Source organism: Lepeophtheirus salmonis, chromosome 14, assembly GCF_016086655.4.
Source record: "Lepeophtheirus salmonis chromosome 14, UVic_Lsal_1.4, whole genome shotgun sequence".
In the NCBI taxonomy this organism is placed as follows: Eukaryota; Metazoa; Arthropoda; class Copepoda; order Siphonostomatoida; family Caligidae; genus Lepeophtheirus; species Lepeophtheirus salmonis.
This window is the reverse complement of record NC_052144.2, coordinates 37,984,506-38,003,073: the sequence shown is the minus strand read 5'-3', so window position 1 is coordinate 38,003,073 and position 18,568 is coordinate 37,984,506. Positions and strand designations below refer to the sequence as shown.

The 18,568-nt window shown below is 31.7% G+C and overlaps 1 protein-coding gene across 3 annotated transcripts in view; it reads left to right on the top strand.

Moving 5' to 3' along the window:
• The window catches only part of LOC121129301 (uncharacterized), a 40,421-nt gene extending 22,256 nt beyond the window's left edge, over positions 1-18,165 (top strand). Inside the window, exons 3-4 of one of the 3 annotated variants that reach the window (XR_011783587.1) lie at positions 7,631-7,811; positions 17,980-18,165. Coding sequence is in view for 2 of the 3 variants with exons in the window: in XM_040725008.2 (XP_040580942.1) it covers positions 1,439-1,674 (236 nt within the window). In the remaining variant the exon portion in view is untranslated. Of the gene's footprint in view, positions 1-1,438; positions 1,894-7,630; positions 7,905-17,979 lie in introns of those variants that run through there. The other 2 variants (XM_071893370.1, XM_040725008.2) reach the window with 2 other exon arrangements.
• The last annotated feature ends 403 nt before the right edge of the window (positions 18,166-18,568 follow it).

The window sequence follows — 18,568 nt, the reverse complement described above, 5'->3', positions numbered from 1 at the left end:
AATGTTCAAAACGTTCATTACGAGTGTCAATGATATTGATTTTATTTACAAAAGAGTATTTGGTTCTTAAAGGTATTGTTCAGCTGCGATATTGCTTTGACTCTAAGTTCTTAAAATTTAAAAAAACCTTGATAATGAATTATATTGTATAAAAAAAGGAAATTAAAAAAAATTTGAATATAATTAGGTAAATAGTGGAGTGTTTTTATATTACTGTATGAACCTTTTATTGATACTTTCCTCAATAAAATGTTAAAGAAATGAATACTGCAGCTGAAGAAAGCCTTTTAGAACTAAATACTCTCTTGTAAATAAAACCATTATTATCAATACTTCAAATAAATTCCTTTGAGATAAAAACAATTGAAACATTGAGGTGTTATTTTTTGTTGGAGATAATTGATAACTATCAATTCTCTTTATCAACTATCAACAGGGTTGATCTTATCTAGGGGTACACATTAATTTTTTCCAATTTTTCAAGAGAAATTTTTAAACTAGACTTGCTGTGAGGACATTTATTTTACAAAATTATCAAAAAATAGTGCTCAGCACAACTTTTATACAATATGTGAACCCTCAGTTCTAATAATTGCCTCAATACGAGGACTGAATCCCTTACATACCTTTGCTATATAGTCAAAGTCGAGCTTGGTCCACTCCTTCTTGATAGAAGGCTTTTAGAGACTGGATACTCCTTTAAGGAGAAGCACACAACCTCTCCTCCGGACGTTCCTAGATAGAGTAGTAGGGGGTCGCTTCTGGAGAGGAAGGCAGCCACATATTGAGGTCCCAAAAGTCCAGAAAGTTGTCCTGTAACTTTTCTCTGTCCCAAGGTTGCATTTTCTTATCCAGAAGTTCGATGTAAGCATCGGCATTGAGCCGTTCACTCCTCTCCCATAAAAATGGGAGGTCAGACTCCACAACGCCAAAGACCATGGTTCCAGCTGGATTTTTATTGTGACATGTCTAACTGAAGCTGAGACATTGGCTGGAGGTTCGGTTGTGATGTAGGGACTGTTCTAATTATTCACAGGGGTATCAAGGAGCAAAACTTTTCCCCAATTTTTCAAGTCCTTGAGAAAATTTAAAATCTTTTTTGCTCTTTCCAACCGTCTCAGCTGCCCCTGTTCAGAGATAAGATGTCTTGTTTCCCTCCTCTGTGATTTTGCACCAATGTCATTCCGGATTGAAAATAATAAAATATGTACGACTAAATAAGATTAACCCTGTACTACAGAAATCAGCTATTAATTAGAAGTACGGGGAAAGACAAAGTATAACAGACTTCAAAAATAGGTTTCCGATTGCAAAAGAAAGAAAGAAAAATAGAATACATACTTTGTTAATCTACCTTTTTTTCACACAAAAAATATTTTCATCAATGATTATTCAAGGAACACAAAATTAATGCGACTTTTCGTTTACTTTTCAATAGGAAATGGACAATGGTATTATAAAAAAAGCTGCACATTTGACTTTGCTGACTTGATGTTAATTCACACTCCATTGAAAAGAAAAAATCAATTATGTGGTTTGACTATTCCATCAGGAAACATGACGTTACATGGAGGAGAATGGACTCTACGGGTCAATCAGTGTAGTTATACGGGATGCTCAGGGGTAGGAAATGAGGTTTGGATCGAGGAGAAAATGTCTTTGGACTTTGAATAATGAATTAGCATACACTCTTTATGTATGTCAATTTATTGGCTCTTTTTTTAATTAAGAAAAAGAAAATTGAAATGAACCAATCGTGTAATGAATGTCTTCAGGATTAGAAAAAAAATTCTTATTAAATATAATCTTACTTTTTTAAATAATTGGAAAAAATTTGATATGTATATATTTTTGCATTCAAGTAATACATACATGAATTATTTTTGAGTTAAATTTGTATTTTTATTTGATTTGGAACTACAGCATGAAACTGATCCTAGAATTATTTTTATAAGTGAAAGAAAATTAGTTATATATTTCTAACAATATTCTTTTGATTTATAAAGTGCAACCAAAAATGTACATTTTACTTTGAATGTTAATAACTAAAGCAGATTACTTATCAACTAAATGGAACACAAATAGGTTGCACAAGCTCAAAAAACAATTTTTTGGGAGTGAGAAAAGAACAAGAAATTTGATGGGACTACGTTATGAGCAGGACAGTATTATATTACAAAATAATTTTAAATCGGCTAAGTTTTAGGATAATGTATATTACAATTTATTTCCCAAAATTTATTTAGTAATTCACAATTATTTTGTTTTTACATGACAGGATCCATAGTGAAGTCAATCACTCAAACCAATCACCTCCAGCTTCAACCACAGCCTCCAATCCGGGCTTACACCTGGCACAGGCATTGATGAAGAACTCATTTTCCATGTTGGCCCACAATGAGTCAACTGTGTTATGTGCATGTAAATTGGACTTTCTCTCAAAGCCACATTGTAGTCTTAGGGGCTCAGATTTAGGAGCCCACATTTCCTTTGCCCAAAATATAAAGGTATTAAAAATGTTGGTTTTTGGGATTAAATCCACTTCCAACCACTAATTTGGACAAATTAAATCAATTTAAAATTGAAGCATGACACCAGATCTATTATCATCAATATCAGCTGACTAACATCATTTTCTATGGAGTTATTTGCGTCCTTGGGCGTGCATCCGGCATAGAACCACAGATAGTAGTCGCACAGCGTTCGTATTTGTAGGATATACATATAAATTATTCTGTATTTTTGTTTATAAAGTTTTGTCAGCTAAATCTGATGAGCACACTTTCTTAAACATATATATCATGGTTGACAAGGTATTGAGAAATAACAGAAAGGGTAACGGGTGTTTATATCTCTTCTGCGCCGGTGTTATTGCTGAAAAGACTGTAAAGAGTGTTAGCATCTCCATTCTACTGTCCTCGATATGTAGAAGTACATTATAGCCCCGTACAGCAAGAAGAACCAAAACTTATACAACAGCAATATGACTGACTTCTGAACTGTCTCTATGTGGTCCTCCTCCAGCCTTGACCTCAAACCCATGGACTTTGAAGTTTCGGGCATCTAGGAAAAGAATATCTGCCACACGTTTCATCCAATTTCATATTCTCTCCGAATTGGGTCTGAAATACCCTTGTTTTCAACATTTTAGATAAAAAAATAAAATATATGTCAATTTTTCTACTTTTTATTCATTTTTTCCTTAAAAGGTTGATGTATCACATATGTATGTAGAAATATGTACTTTAGCATTATAAATTTTTAAAAAGGAGATCTTAGGATTTAAAATACAGTACTGAGAGAGAGAGAGAGAGAAAGGAAAAGTAAGACAAAGACACAAATTCACAAAAAAATTACAGTAACTTTTATCTTTTATTTCCAAAAAATCGACAGAGGTAATTCAACTTATATAAGAGTGAAATTACATTAAAAAAAACTAAATTAGTACATGTATTTATTAGAATCTAATGTAATTAATACCATTAACAAAAATATTCTAAAGGGTCGATCTTTTAAACGTTCGTAAATTTCTCTGGCCTCGTACACTACTTGATTCGTTCAAAAATTCAGAAAACATATCGAGGGACAAAGACCTACTAACCATGATTTCTCGGAACTGGAAAAGACCAAAATTGTCGGAAGTCCTGCTTTGTTGAGGAAAATAAACAAACAAAAAAATAAAAAAATGACAAAAATCCCGGCCAATCGATTAATTCAATAACTGACAGCATCGATGTTGCGTTCCGTTCAAATGTCCATCTGGTTATTAATGAAGACTTATGGTATTACAGCTATGCACGTCACAATATATTACAATTTAAATCGCACAAAATACACAAAAGTGCACAGCTGTTGTCAAACAGGGAGGAAAGTGTCACCCGAAGCAAGAATTTGATCTAGCTAAAAACAGAAGCCGCCGTGAAAGATCTTGTCTGGTTCTTCTCAGATAATAAAAAATTCTATCAAACTAAGAAACATAATTCGAAGAACAATAGATGGTTGTCAAAAAGTCCTTATATCGTCCCTAAGAACATGAAGGCCAAGTACTCACAGCAAGTTAAGGTTCTTGGCGTTGTTTGCATCAAGGGTCGTGTTATGCCTCCCACTATCTTGAAGTAGGGCCTGAAGGTCAACACTAAGCTATAAATCAGTGTTCTGTGCACCAAAGCAATTTGCTGGATCCACTGTATCGTAAAATACCGACTTTGGAACTGTCACTAGGCCTGGGCACCCTTTCACACCAGCAAAAGAACACTCTATTTTCTAGATTTTGATAATATTATGTACGTGCAGCCGAGTTCTTTACCTTCTACCTCGCCAGAATTGGACCTTTTAAACTATTTTGTCTTGGGCAATGTTGAACAGGATTCCAATGAAAGTCTCCACAGCACCACAAGATCCTTGAGAGCTGGGATAAAAGTCCTCTAAATATTTTTAACAACTTTTAAAGAGTAAAATACAATTAGGGACTTTTATTTAGGGCTGATATGAGGGACATATATGATTTAGATGAAATATTTAGGACAATTAGATTCCACATAATAATAGAACACATCAACTAAAAAGTCCAAGGCTTAACAAAGACAACACGTTTTTCAAAATTAGCTTTGTTTAAATTACTAAATTTTTTTTATTATTATACACTTTATACTTTTAGTCTTATAGAGGAGAGTCTCCTAAACACTTTTCAAATAATTTGCATACCTTGAACGGTATTTTTCACATCAGCAAGCAGTGTCAATTTTGTTTTGGAAATAACAAAAATAGATTCACACTTACCAGAATAACTCACATACTAAACAACAGATTGTCATTAAATTTTTACGTCCGTCTTTTGGAGATGGGTACTAACTAAAAATAAAAATTAGGAGTATTTGAATAAAAAAAGTATACAGGGCCATATATGTGTGAAGCCCAGGACTTTTCTGCCCTTGTGTTGCTTAGACATATTTTACTTAGTATTAGTCTAGATGCAAATTATCCCGGTTGGAACTTGAATGTGAGAACGTGTTGGGGGAATGAAGAAATGGGAGCTTTTGCATTGGCAACGGTTTATAATATGGATTTTCAGTAAGCTTATATTGTTTTTGTGTGAACCCATTTTTCAAATAATGGGTGTAAAGTACTCCGTATTCCCAAATAGCCGTGAGGAAATAAAAAGTTGTGAGACAAACTCTCCATTTGGGGAGAGCTAATTTTTTTAATGTTGGAAATATGAGGTCCTTAGGGTCTCGAAATGTTTCTTTTAGTCTATAAATACCATTGGCTAACTAGGACCTTTTTTGAAAAAGATTTGGAGGTTGCTCAATGTCCCTAAAGTATTAAGATTTTACACTTTTTGATAAAAAAATGTGTTTTTGTTTTGATGTTATGTATTTGATACATATTACAGATTTTTGTGAGAAATAATAAATTTAGGTATACAAAATTTAATCAAAAATATTTTATAAACTGTATGAAAAATTCTATATCTACATATTCAAAACATTACATATCCAAGTGTAAATTTTCGATGATATTGTCCCTCGTGACCTTTTTATGACCTTTATTTGAAGAAAAATATCTATATCACTAAATTTTATAAAATAAGTCAGAATTTTTGTAAAATAAAAAAGTTTTACAAAATAAATTAATTAGGAGCTACTTTTATCCGAATATAACATCTGTGGTCAGTTGAAGCCCAGAGCAACAGTTAAACAATAATTATTATTTTACTATTAACGACTACCAAAATGTTGGAGACATATATATATGTATACAAAACATTTAATGTAATTCTTAATATATATTTCCTTGAATACCATATCATTTCTTATTGTTAGTTAACATTTCAAATTATTTAGTTTTCATATTTATTTGTTTTGTATAATTACAATTTAGACAGAGTATGTTACCTTAAGGTCTTCCTTTCTCAAAGATTTAAAAAATAAGTTCAACACTACTCTCCATCCACTAATTTTGATTTTTATCTTTTGATCTGCCCTATCCAGGGCATCAAAAATTCTAAACACATAGGCTTCATGACTCAATGAAGAAATATAAGCTATTTCTAAGCATTGACCTCGCCAATAAGAAACTCATTCGTTTGAAACCCCAAAGTCTGGCAAGATGAAGTCGTCAAAATTGTCTTGGAGCCATTTAAGACATGTTTTTGAGGTGTGGGAGGTAGAAAATTCCTACTGACACATGTAAGCCCTCCCATTGGCAACCATGTTGATCCAGGGCTTCACTTTGGCCTATAAGATATCCAAGTAGGTATCAGTGTTGACCCAGAGTCCTTGGGTGTACACATGAAGAGGTAAAACGTAACCTTCGGAGCTAAACACCCCAAACACTATGAAGTAGCCCGGGAATATCGTCTGTATGACGATGGGTACATTCTTGGTGCAGAGGTTGGTGCACTTATTGATTGTTTTATCATATTTTAAAGAGGTGCTTAATTTAAAAGTTCATTTATTTCCTAAAAAAAAAAGATAGCCAAAATACCTACTTTAAAAAAAAAGTGGTATTCTGCCACTGATGATATTCAAAATGATGATTTACACCTTGGTATGTAAAACTAACAATTAAAAAATAAATTTATACTCAATGTGATTGAATACCTTCAAAAACTACCAATTTATCACGTAGAAATGAAAATATTTCCTATTGATATTCATGGATATGTCTATAATCTTAGTCAATTGGGGATTGACTGTTATACAAAATAAACAACTCATCAATAATTAATTGAAGATCTTAATGGACTATCATACAAAAACAGCTTAATAAAGATTAAAAGAACAATAACTAGACTTGAGTAGTTTGTAATTAAAAAAAGAACACGAAGAGAATGCGAAAGAAAGACATATGTAACAGCTGAATTAAGATCCTTGTTAATATATGCTGCCCGTGGTATGATTTAGAAGGGACAAAATGAATTACTAAATTACAAAGAGGGGAACCTTTAATATTAAAAGAGACATTAATGTAGGCAAAATATTATAATTATTGTTAAATTCATTAATATTTATTTTATGACGTATTTTTCAAATAATTTATACGGAAGATAAGGAATAATACTTTCTTCAGAGGGAAATGTTTAACACCCCGTGGAAAATTCTCATAAAGTACTATTAATAAGGGTCCTCGGTACTTTTTGCCTTAAATTATTTTGCCTCGGACATTTTGTCTTAAACCATTTAGCTTTAAAACTATATTGCCTCAAGAATATTTTGACTTACTATATAATTACATAAATTTATTGGATTTATACGTCGTTATTGTTTATTTTTGCTAAAAATTGTTACTTACTTTGAATTTTTTAATCAAAATATAGAATGTGTGTTGTTACAAAACGCGGTTAAATGGGTTTAAGTGGTCGCATACGCGTTATATCAATATTTTATATGTCATTTTTGTATTAAAAATAACAATTTTAATCGAAAACTATAAGAAAACTTTTGAAATGTTTTTTTGTTTAAAGTAGTTATTATTAAAAAGGATTTTTATTGACATATGTTGACTTTTTTTTGTAGATGGGAATTCTATTTTTCTTATCAAAGTTATGAAATTTAGAAATTTGAAAGCCTGTGCATTTTCTCAAAATATTAATTAATGTGACGTAAATTTTATAGTTGTTTATTTTTAGCAAAAGGAACTATTGACAATGTCCATCCAATATTTGAAGAAAACCCAAAAACCAATCAAGTTTATGGTTGCAAAATTTCGACATTCTCTAAGTCTTAAGTACAGGACCGAATCAAACGAAAGAAGAGTTCCATTAAGTAATTTTTGCTAAATGGTGTCATCATAGATATCATCATCAGTCGGTAACGTTTTATCAAACAATCTTCACCATTTTTATAAGAATATTATACACTTTAATTAGAACTAAATTAAGAATAACGATAAACTACTTTTGTGCATCGAAGATATCAAATATTTTTTCTAAACTAATTAAATTGGAGACCTGTGATTCTCGACCTCAAATGGGGCTACGACACCAATACACTCAATACAACGTTTGTGTCAGTGTCCTCCTACGATTATTGCCAAACTACCCGATTTTGATTAGATTTTGCCAAATTTAGCAGCATTTGGTCGATTCTTTTTCTTCACTTAGTGGATTCATTTTTTGTAAGAATACCATGTCATTGTTGGCCAATGCTGCTGGCGGAAGTGAAATAACTTTGAAGGGAGACTTTTCTGGACTCAAAAGCATCAATGATTCCGTTGACTGACCCTTGTAGGAGTTTTCTTAATAACCTGAAAAATTATGGCGGCCGGATGATTTTTCGTCCCTGATGACGAATTTACGGAATGAGAGTTACTTCACGAATAAATAATCAATAATTCATAGTCTATGTGAATTTGCTGTACAAAAAAATGAATGTTTATATCAAATATTTTAAGAATTGGGTTCGTTTACTGATGGCTTGTTTAAATTGGGTCGCCATATTTGAAAGGTTGGGTATCAATGTTATCAAAGGTGTTTTAAAACTTAGGATGGCTTTTTAAGAGCCATTAAAAGAATGGGAACAATTACAAGTCCTATATTAAGGATCAATACAACCTAGCCAATATTCTCAAGGATAATTGTCAATCCGTGATTGACCACCTTGAAAAACAAATAATTTGACATTATTTAATTATACAAATTTCCCAATTATCTCCATTTATCATTGATCATTCTAGACAAGTAGGGATTGAAATCTATGAAAGACAAAAAATATATATTGCTGCATCAACATAAAAACAATCTCGAGAAAAAATCCAGTAAATGATAAAACCACGATATATTTAATTAACTTCATATAAATACAGGCTGATATTTCATAGCCATTTTGAGTCAATTATTGAATTTGTTTTTAAAATTTATGGGATGAGTTAAGATACTCAGTAACTTTAACCATCACTTAGAATCTTTATTTAATATAACATCCTTATTTTGGCTCCGACATAAATTTTTAAATAAAATATACCAATTTATCATAGTTTTTTTATTATGACAATCTATTTTGGGTACTTTAAGTGCAATTTGCAAGCCACCCAAAGGGTTTATAAAAATAATTAATTGATGGGAATGTCAATAATTTGTCGAGGATTACAAATGTTATCCACACTCAATTTTGAGAAAATCATTCTACCTTGTCTTTGTGTTCACAGGCTAAACATGTGTAAATTTGGTAAATTATCAACCTTTTCTATCGATAAATTATTCTAATTAATCCTTTGGAGTCAACCTAAGTAACTCTTAAATGATCAAAAAATGATTATTGAGATAAAGTAATAAACAATTGAGAAATATTATTTGAAAGGTAATATGGGGGCCAAATTAAGTAGATTAAATCAAATGAAACCTTTAAAGCCAGTTATTCTCAACTTTTTCACCACAGCAGAGTCTTATTGCATAGTTCCATATCCTTTGGAGCCCCACCCATTATTTTAATACATTTTTATTACTAAACAGGTATTCCATCTCTCACAGAGCCCCGGTTGGCAGCCACTTCCCTATACTATAGTTCACATTCTTGGGTATCTCAAATCATCTCTCAAACTTAAATACAAAGTATGACCAACATGCCCCAAGAAATAATCTTAGAACTTTAAAGTCCTTATTTTTGTTCAATATAAAATAATCGTTTGTTTATCAAATTATTTGTTTTCGGAAAATGCTATTTTAAGGGTGCCATGACTTTGAAGCCCAAGCAAATGTAGGTTCTGACCAGAAGCATTTCTTGAGCTTGAAGAACCTACATTAAAATTTCAAAAAATCCATTTATTATTTTGGGCGTGATTTCAGACAAACACACGCAACCCCACACACGGACGATCGTATTTAATATAAATATGTATTGATAGGAAAGTTGAGTGAATGACAGTCCAAGTAGAATATTTTTTGCTCTCTAAACCGTATTATATCCTTTTAAAAAAGTTTGAAAACATACATACCAACATGCAGCGAGAATAATTCTTAAAATTTTACGGTCTCTATTTATTTTTATATGAAGTAGAAGAGATCAGAATTAATTATAATTTCTTAATGTCCTGGAACACACTGGGTAAAAGATGAAATATTGGACACTACTGTATAAAAAAATATATTAAGTCCTTCCACGGACGTTCAATATTGCTTCATAATTGAAGACGACGATATCTTGAAGGGCTCAAAGTTGATATTTTTACAACATAAAATTGACCAATTTACAATCCATCTTGATAAAACTTTATCAAAAGGCTTTATAAATAAAAAAAAGTATTAACGCCTGCATTAAATGCTATTCGATGCCAAAAATAAACAGTGATATTTGAATATAATCCAAGTAATATGTACCGAGTGGTCTATTAACATTGGAACAAATTGAATTTGAAAATTCAACAAGATATAATTTATTAGTTAACAATAAAATTTCAACCAAATTAATACTATAAATAGATGTGTGTCTGAGCTCTCCTAATCATTAGTGTACACTCTTAGTGGTAATGATGGCTTCCAGGCAGTGGCTGAAGGCCTGACATCTGCTGCAGTTGTAGTCCTCTGTCATGACGTCCCAGTACTGGCTGACAGTGGCTTAGGCCCTTAAGCCTCAGTGATAGGATGACGGATACTGCAGGCCTTCCCCTCCACATGTCTCCAAAAGTTGTGGTCAAGGGGATTGGCATCAGGGCTGTAGGCGGGCAAAAGTGTCAGAAAAGAGTTCAAAAGAACTCAAAATACTCATTCAAAAGAGTCTTGGAATGGAAGAGATGGGGTTCTTTCATTGTTGGTGCCTCTCCACCTTCACAAGGCTCATTTCACCCACTTTTTTGATAGCTCTCTGGATATTCTGTGTGAAACAGTTTTTTTAAAAGAGCCCTTCTTCCTATCCAACGCTTTGGACTTGCTGACGAGTAGACGGTCGTACTGGAGACGCCCAACTGGAGTGAGCAAATTGAAATTCGTCAATGACTTTCAAGTATCTTTTTCTCGACTAGTACATAAGCTGGAGATCTCAGGGTTGTCTTGTTTTTCTAACTAGTTGTTTATGCTTTAGTATATCGAAATACTAATACTAAATTTCAATCACTCAACCTTAATTAATTATTGATTTGATAAATGTTCAGATTTCAATGGACCATTGGATACAAAAAATTTCTAATAATGACTAGATTTGTAGAATTAATTTTCTTTTATCGTTTTATTAGTGATAAAAGTAGTATAATTTGAAATAAATATAAATTCTTTCCATTTTAATAGTTAATTTATAGTCACACAATGGAAATACAAATTTATAAATAGGTAATAACATATTTTAATTGATATTAGTGTCTGATATATAGGTACGTAATACAACTACACATTAAAGGGATTGATTTTTGAGTCATTATATTTGTTGGTCCCTTTTTGACATCCAATAGTTTGCTAGTATCCTTAATATTAATTTAAAAAAAAAATTAATTGTCAAAAGAGTTGTTTATACCCCCAAAATGGGCGACATAAACAATCTTGACGTCACATAAAAACTATCTATTGAACATAACTTTTTTTTAATTCATGTTCAAGATTGGGGCTGAGTTAACTCATCACATGTTTGCAAATATACTTAGTGATGTAATTCGTGTGTATTTTTTAATGTGCCCTGTTTTTTTTTGAAATGGTAATCCGAAGAATGAATTTTCATTTCCTTAGCAGTTGTCATTATTATTTAATTCCTGAGTAGAAAAACTTCCTTTCCTGAATAGATTCAATTATATTTAAAACCTGATTGAACATTCGTGTGTGCTTATAAAAGACAAAAGTAACCATGATGATTTGTTGCAGAGGTATAATTGTTAGTTCTTGTTGGACTCAGATTAGAATTGAGGATCGTTATCGGTGTTTTCCTTGCCAATGTCCTTGTTAATATCCTTCTCCTTTTTTTTTTTTTAACATGCCCCAAAATAGACAAAATTTTAATCAATATTTATAGTAATCTCTGTCAGTACATATGTTGTCTTTCAAGGCTACCATATTTCTTACGACATTACCTCAGGTGTGACGTTTTATTAAATCAGCTTCAAGCAGCCGTGAGGGGAAAGCAATAAGCACAAATCCTACACTATGTATAGGTATATTACAAAATGCCGATTTACGGAGAGAAAAAAAACTTGCAGGAGACGTGTTCGGAAGTCTAAAAATGTTTTGGGGAGCCCCATAGAAATGCTGGATTTTCATGACTTAAATGGAAGAAATCAATTTGACGTTGTTTGTACTTCATGTAGATAAATTATTAATCTTTTACGCGGTTTAAGTTTTTTCATTGAAAGAACTTTGTCTTAATTTTTAACATCTCTTTTTTAAAAAAATAATTATCATTTATTGTCTGGAGAGCGTGTGAAGATATTCATCTACTTGAATTTCAAATTATACTTTTTAATTACCGGTATTTAAAAAATATCATCTTTTGCATAATAGTATATTCTGTAATTCCTGAAAAAATCATTCAATTGTCTTGATATTCAAGACAGTAGTGTTGTTTTATTGAAATTTTTGTGCAGGTTATAACATAAACAATACGAAAAAAAAGATGTAAAATTTTGATGATAAATTGATCATAACTTCCTTAATATTAAAACTAGAGACATGATTTTGGTATCAAAATGTCTTTTTTTAGCATTTTCTATTAGATAAAACAGATTTTAAATGGAAAAAGATTAAGTTGAATTTTTTCTGTAACATATTTACCTTATATAGCATGAACATATTAGCTTGAATTACTCTGATGTCGAAACTCAATTCTACTTTAACTCTAATAAGTACTTAAAAATTTTAACTCCTGAGCAGCGAATCTTCATTGTCTTTTATGAGTAAAAACTCAAATTAGTAATTTATATTTTGATGTTTCTTCTGAATCTTTGAATAATTATGATAGCAACTTTAGAACATGACAAATAATGTTCTAATTGCTACTACAAAAAGTCTTGGGCGCTTTTTAGGTTATATTTTATTCAATTCTAAGAATATAAATGTATAACAGAAAGTTATTTACCTCAATTAACACCATTTAGATGGTTTAATAATAAGGACGTGTACATTAAGACTGTTTGTTTCTCAACTTTTTCGAATTTCGATTACGGCTATTTCAGAAAAGTTGTGATATGGTATGGACATAACCTATGCAAAATTTCATTGCTCTATAATGTCATCTTTAGATAGCACATCTTTTCCAATGTTTGAAAGGAGACAAAAGTTCTTTATTTACTAAGTAAAGATTAAAATACATAATTAACCCTTATTTTGAATAAATTAATGATGATGGACCCAGTGCTAAGGGAACAGGGGTAAAGTATCCAAAATGGGGTAATTTAGAATTTTTTTTGGGTAATGGGAGGCATTCTTCCTGTATTAAATGGAATAAACAACATGCCGCTACAGGAACGTCGGCAGGGGGTGGGCTGGAGGGTCTACAGCCCCCCCCTCCGTCAATTTTTTTAGAGGAATTCTGGCTTTTTATTAGATTTTTTTTTGTCAGGATGAAAATTTTTATGACAAAATCAATTTTTTGTAAATGGCTATAGATTTTTGAATTTTTTTCCTCAAAAAATTCATTTTTTTATCAATAGCTATGGATTTTTGAATTTTTTTAAAAAAATTTAATTTTTGATTTTTTTTTAAAATTTTTAATTTTTTAAAAAAAAATTTAATTTTTTAAAAAATTTAATTTTTGAATTTTTTTAAAAATTTAATTTTTGAATTTTTACCAAAAAATTCAATTTTTGCGAATAACTATGGATTTTTTCAGTTTTTTTATTTTTTTTTCAAAATAATTCCAAAATTAAATAAAATTATAATCCTGGGGACGCCCCTACACTAGTTTTGGTTAGATTAATTTTACTACAAGTTCAAACGGGATACTGCTAAAAAAAGTTAGCCAACCTCTGTTCTAACTAATAAAAAAGATTTATAAAATTCCGCTTTCATTTTTTTACCATGCCCTAATAATACACGACTTTCATCAGTATTTATCAACATCGATCACACATTCTCCGTTAAAAGGAACTGACAATTAAGCACATGAATATTTTAAATGTGTAGACTTGAACTTCTCTCCCTAAACGTAACTTTTTCTTACCCTTTCACTTCAACTCTCTGTCTCTCTCCTTCCTTTTATATAATTACATTTACAAACATCATCGACCTTTTAAAGTAATTATTTCTCAGCCGAGAGTCACTAGAGATTATAATTATATTCTATGAACCCACCTGGTATTTTTAATGATTAAATAAGACCTCTATTTAAAGGTACAAGTGTTGGGTTTCGGTCTGGAAATCCTTGACCGGTCTGAGACCGATATATGCTTTGTAGGACTGACCTAATTATGTCCTACAAAAAAGCTTGGTCTTGACCGGTCTCATATAATATGTGGTCTAGATCGTTCCATATGAAAAGTTTGGTCAAGATTGGTCCAAAGGAAAAATTTGGTCTAGTTCGGTAACAAAAAAAAATCGATCCAGACATACTTTATAGATAAATTGTTTAGAACATGACATCAATTGTATTTTCAGGTACAATCCTTTCAAACGAAGTTTAAACAGCGATAGATCAGATCAAGGTTAATAGAAATTACGAAAAAACCGTATTTGTATGAAATCAAGAAAGACTTATCAAAACTAATTTATAGTATCTTTAAATACAATATCTAGCTATACTTTTGATTCAAAATGTCCTCCTTCACAAGCAATAAAACCGGCAACCAGAGTGACAGCTCTTGATGATGAAGCAGTGTCAATGGCGTACCACGATGTCAGGATGACATCTAAGAGCGAATCCAAATTTGTATGGGAGGAGAAGCAGAATTCTTCTCCAAGAAGCCTCAAACTGCAAAGTCCTGGATGTTCAATTCAAGTAGGAAGAGGAGGGTTATATGTAAATGGAACAGGTTTAGTTCTTCTTGGCTGTATGCGCCTGTAATTGACTTCTTGACATTGTAAGCGCTGTACAAATGAAGATGCACATGGACTCTGCAGTCTTTGAGAAACTGACTCCGGCGCGGAGGAGATCGTAGACTCGTTGCGTTTTGTGATGTTGCTTAGACTTTTTTTTTTTTTTACAATTAGAGACACGGGATAAGAATAAAACTTGTTTATTTTTACTTCCACTGTCGTTTAATTGCGTAATGACTCTTTGTAATTAAAAATAATGGGGATTAATATTGTAATTAAATGCTGCTGAAAGTTTGTGGTCCCATCTCTGAATATCCTAAGTCAAGACCTTGACCAAGGCTACTATACCTGGGAATTTATGCCAAATTTATTTGTTATACGCATATTTTATAAAAAATTATAATTCTTTTAATTTATCAGAAATGACATTTTTTCGTTTGCACTCTTTATATTCTTGTAACTGCGATTAAATTTCACCACAAGCTTAAAATTCTTCTCTGCATGATGCCCCTTAGGAGTTCCAAGGAATTGCTATAAAATTCCTTTTTACCCTTACTTCACCCTCAAAGATGCCTTTGGATTAGGATTAATTTTCTTGGATTTTTTAAAGACTGATTTCTTACTCCCCACGACTTTTAGCGGACCCTGAAAATGTTATCCCGCCAATCTTTTAGTAACCCCCGTCCGCATTCAGCCAGAATGGAACTCTTTATTTGCCTACTACATGTTACGCTCAATTCCCAACAAACTTGGAGGAGTAATGGGTTAAGTTCTCTCAGTAAGAGTTTCTAGTTTTCCCTTTTTATCCCAAAATAAAGGAAAAGTCAGACCTGCCACGTTTAACCCCATTAAAGCCTTCATATTCTGACCCTTTATTAGGGGTTTTTTTCTCCGGACTTGGATTGGATAGTTTTCAAAACAACAAGAACTAACCTAATAAACCTTCAGGTTTATACCAAGGCCCTCAATGACACTGTCAACCAGCACTGGGAAGCCATGAGAGAGGATTACATTCACAGCGGGTGCCAGGCCTTCCGCCACCGCCCGGAAGCCATCCTTGCCACTAAGGGTGTCTACATTATTGATTCAGAGATCTCAGACAATCTTTTATTTAAAGTATAAATTTTGTTGAAATTCTATAGTTAATTAATAAATTAGATCTTGTTGGAGTTTAAAATTCAAAGTGTTTAGATTTTAATGTACCACTCGGTAATATAGAAAAATTTGTCTTTTAATTGACGCCTAATTACTCTAAGGAATACCGGGTGTTACTGCTAGTAAATAATACAACGAAACATAAATAATAAGTCGAAATTTTATGTTAAATTCCATTTTGGTGCTCTGACCATACTAATTTCTGATGAATATCAAATTTTACTACAAAACAATCTAGACCGAACCACGACCGAATTATTTTGATCTTACAAAAATTATGACTGGCTCAAACTGATTTAGAACTTTCAGACTCAAGCCCAACACTAATCTTGACCTACATATATGTAAAAAATATATACAGAAAAAAAGTATTTAAAATGAAGTTGTTCAGAGGGGGAAAACTTTTCCTTTTTAAAAAAAAAATAAACATATCTTGAAAGTGTTTCAGAGTAAATATTTGGTTGATTTTTTAATATAATAAATGAAATATGACATGAAGAAAAATAATAGCTAAGAGGGAAAAAAAGAAAATAGGGAGGAGGAGAGTATGAGCCAGGGCTTACCTTTGATATTTTCATTTCTTATTTTATTTCTAAGGGATCATTAATCCGGTGGAGGGAAAATGCCAAGTTCATACAAGTTGAAAAAACAACTCTGTTTCTGAACTTTTGTTTGTAGAAAATAGAAAATATATTAATCGAATCCAATCAATCCCTTTTGTCAGATAAGTAAAGCAAAACAAAAACCACGTGATCAATATTTTACAAAATATTGTTGACTAAACCATAACAAGTCTGTCCACAAGGGGCATTGATGGTGACGAGACTTCTAAGTAAAAATACTAAGGGTTTTTGTGTTTTGAGCTGTATACTTTTCTGCTTCTTTTTCCTTAATCAATGTTCTGTGCGTTGATGGCTTAAATTAGGGTGCCCAATATCTTGCCTCAGGACATTTTCCCTTAAATTTTTCTTGCCTTTAGATATTTGCCTCTAAATCAATTTTACACGTCACTATTGTTTATTTTTGGTTGAAATTGATGTTCCCTTTGAATTTTATAAATATTAGAGCTTGATCTTTTAAATCAATTTCTCCTCTTTAAGAATAAAAAGTTTCCTATAAAAACATGTCTCCTTAAAAACTATTATTTTTCTACAATCACACTGGCGTTTATATTTATAAACATCAGACCCATATTTCGGTTATAACTCAACTGTAGTAAAAAGTGATGAGTTGATGATATAAACTGTCAAATTAGGCTATTGATCATGATTCAAATAAGTTAAGATAACTTTTAAATAAATCTGTAAGGCATTAAAGGCATTGCGGAAAACATTTATAGTACTGGCTTTTCTTAATTATTTCGAAAAATGATTTTTTTACTACCGAGTTTGTTAGTGAGCAAAAAGTGGAAGAGAGAGAGTAAGGAGTAAAGCTCTTAATTCCTAGTTTTATTTTTCCCCCCCTTCCCCCCTTTTCTCCCTTCGGCAGCTCTTACATATTGAAAACAACAGTTCCTCACTAATTGATTGCATTTCCATTTAGAAATATCGATTTACAAATCTCTTTTATTATTTAGCATTATTTACAAATATCAGTTGCATCTCTCAACCTCTCATGCATCAAGATAAAGGAAAAAGACCCTTAGTTTTAGCCCAATACGGCATTTTCACTTGTTTGTTCGGCCAGATCCATTCCACTCTTAGGACATTCAGCCCTTGGATCCATTTCTTAGCTGTCGGTCTTAAATTTTTTTCCTATAAATGTAAAGTGTTTATTAAGCCAAATAAGATATGAGATATGTACAATAAGATCATTGCACTTATCTTGCTAAAAATATTCCTATTTCTGTTAAAATACAATATAATACGAGGACATTATATTTTTACTTAGTTATATAATTTAAACCCTAAATGATCGATTTTACCTTCTTCATCCTTTAGGACCGACAAGTTGCACTGGACTGGACTGAGGTCCTGTATAACAACCCACACAACACTAATTCTCACCAATGGTCCAACAATTTAGTATTCTACAGTTGTTAAATTTTCAGAGCATTGCTGTATTTAATTCAAGCTGAGCTATAGAAGTAGATTTAAGCAAGGATTATAATATAATATTAGAAATAATACTATTTTGTCTTAGTTTTGAATTTTTACCGTTGTATTTCCAGCTTTGAGAAATTAGAAACAAACATATAAACAATAACAATTCTTCAAACTTTAATTATATATAAATAATACGCAGGTTTCAAAGTATTGGAAAGGAATCACGGAATGCTACGGTGACGTTCCGTTGCAAAGAATCATTACCATATGGATCTATTTCTTCATCAAAAGGCTATAAAGAGATATTGAAATCTTTACTTACATCAAGGATTGTACTAGATTTATAGATCAAATTGGGGACCTCGTCCATGAAAGTCTACATGTATTTGTGAGTATGATATATTTATATTATATATCAACATACTTCATTAAATTATTAGCTATTTCAATCATGGATTTTGCTGTGCTCGCGATGACCCTTATC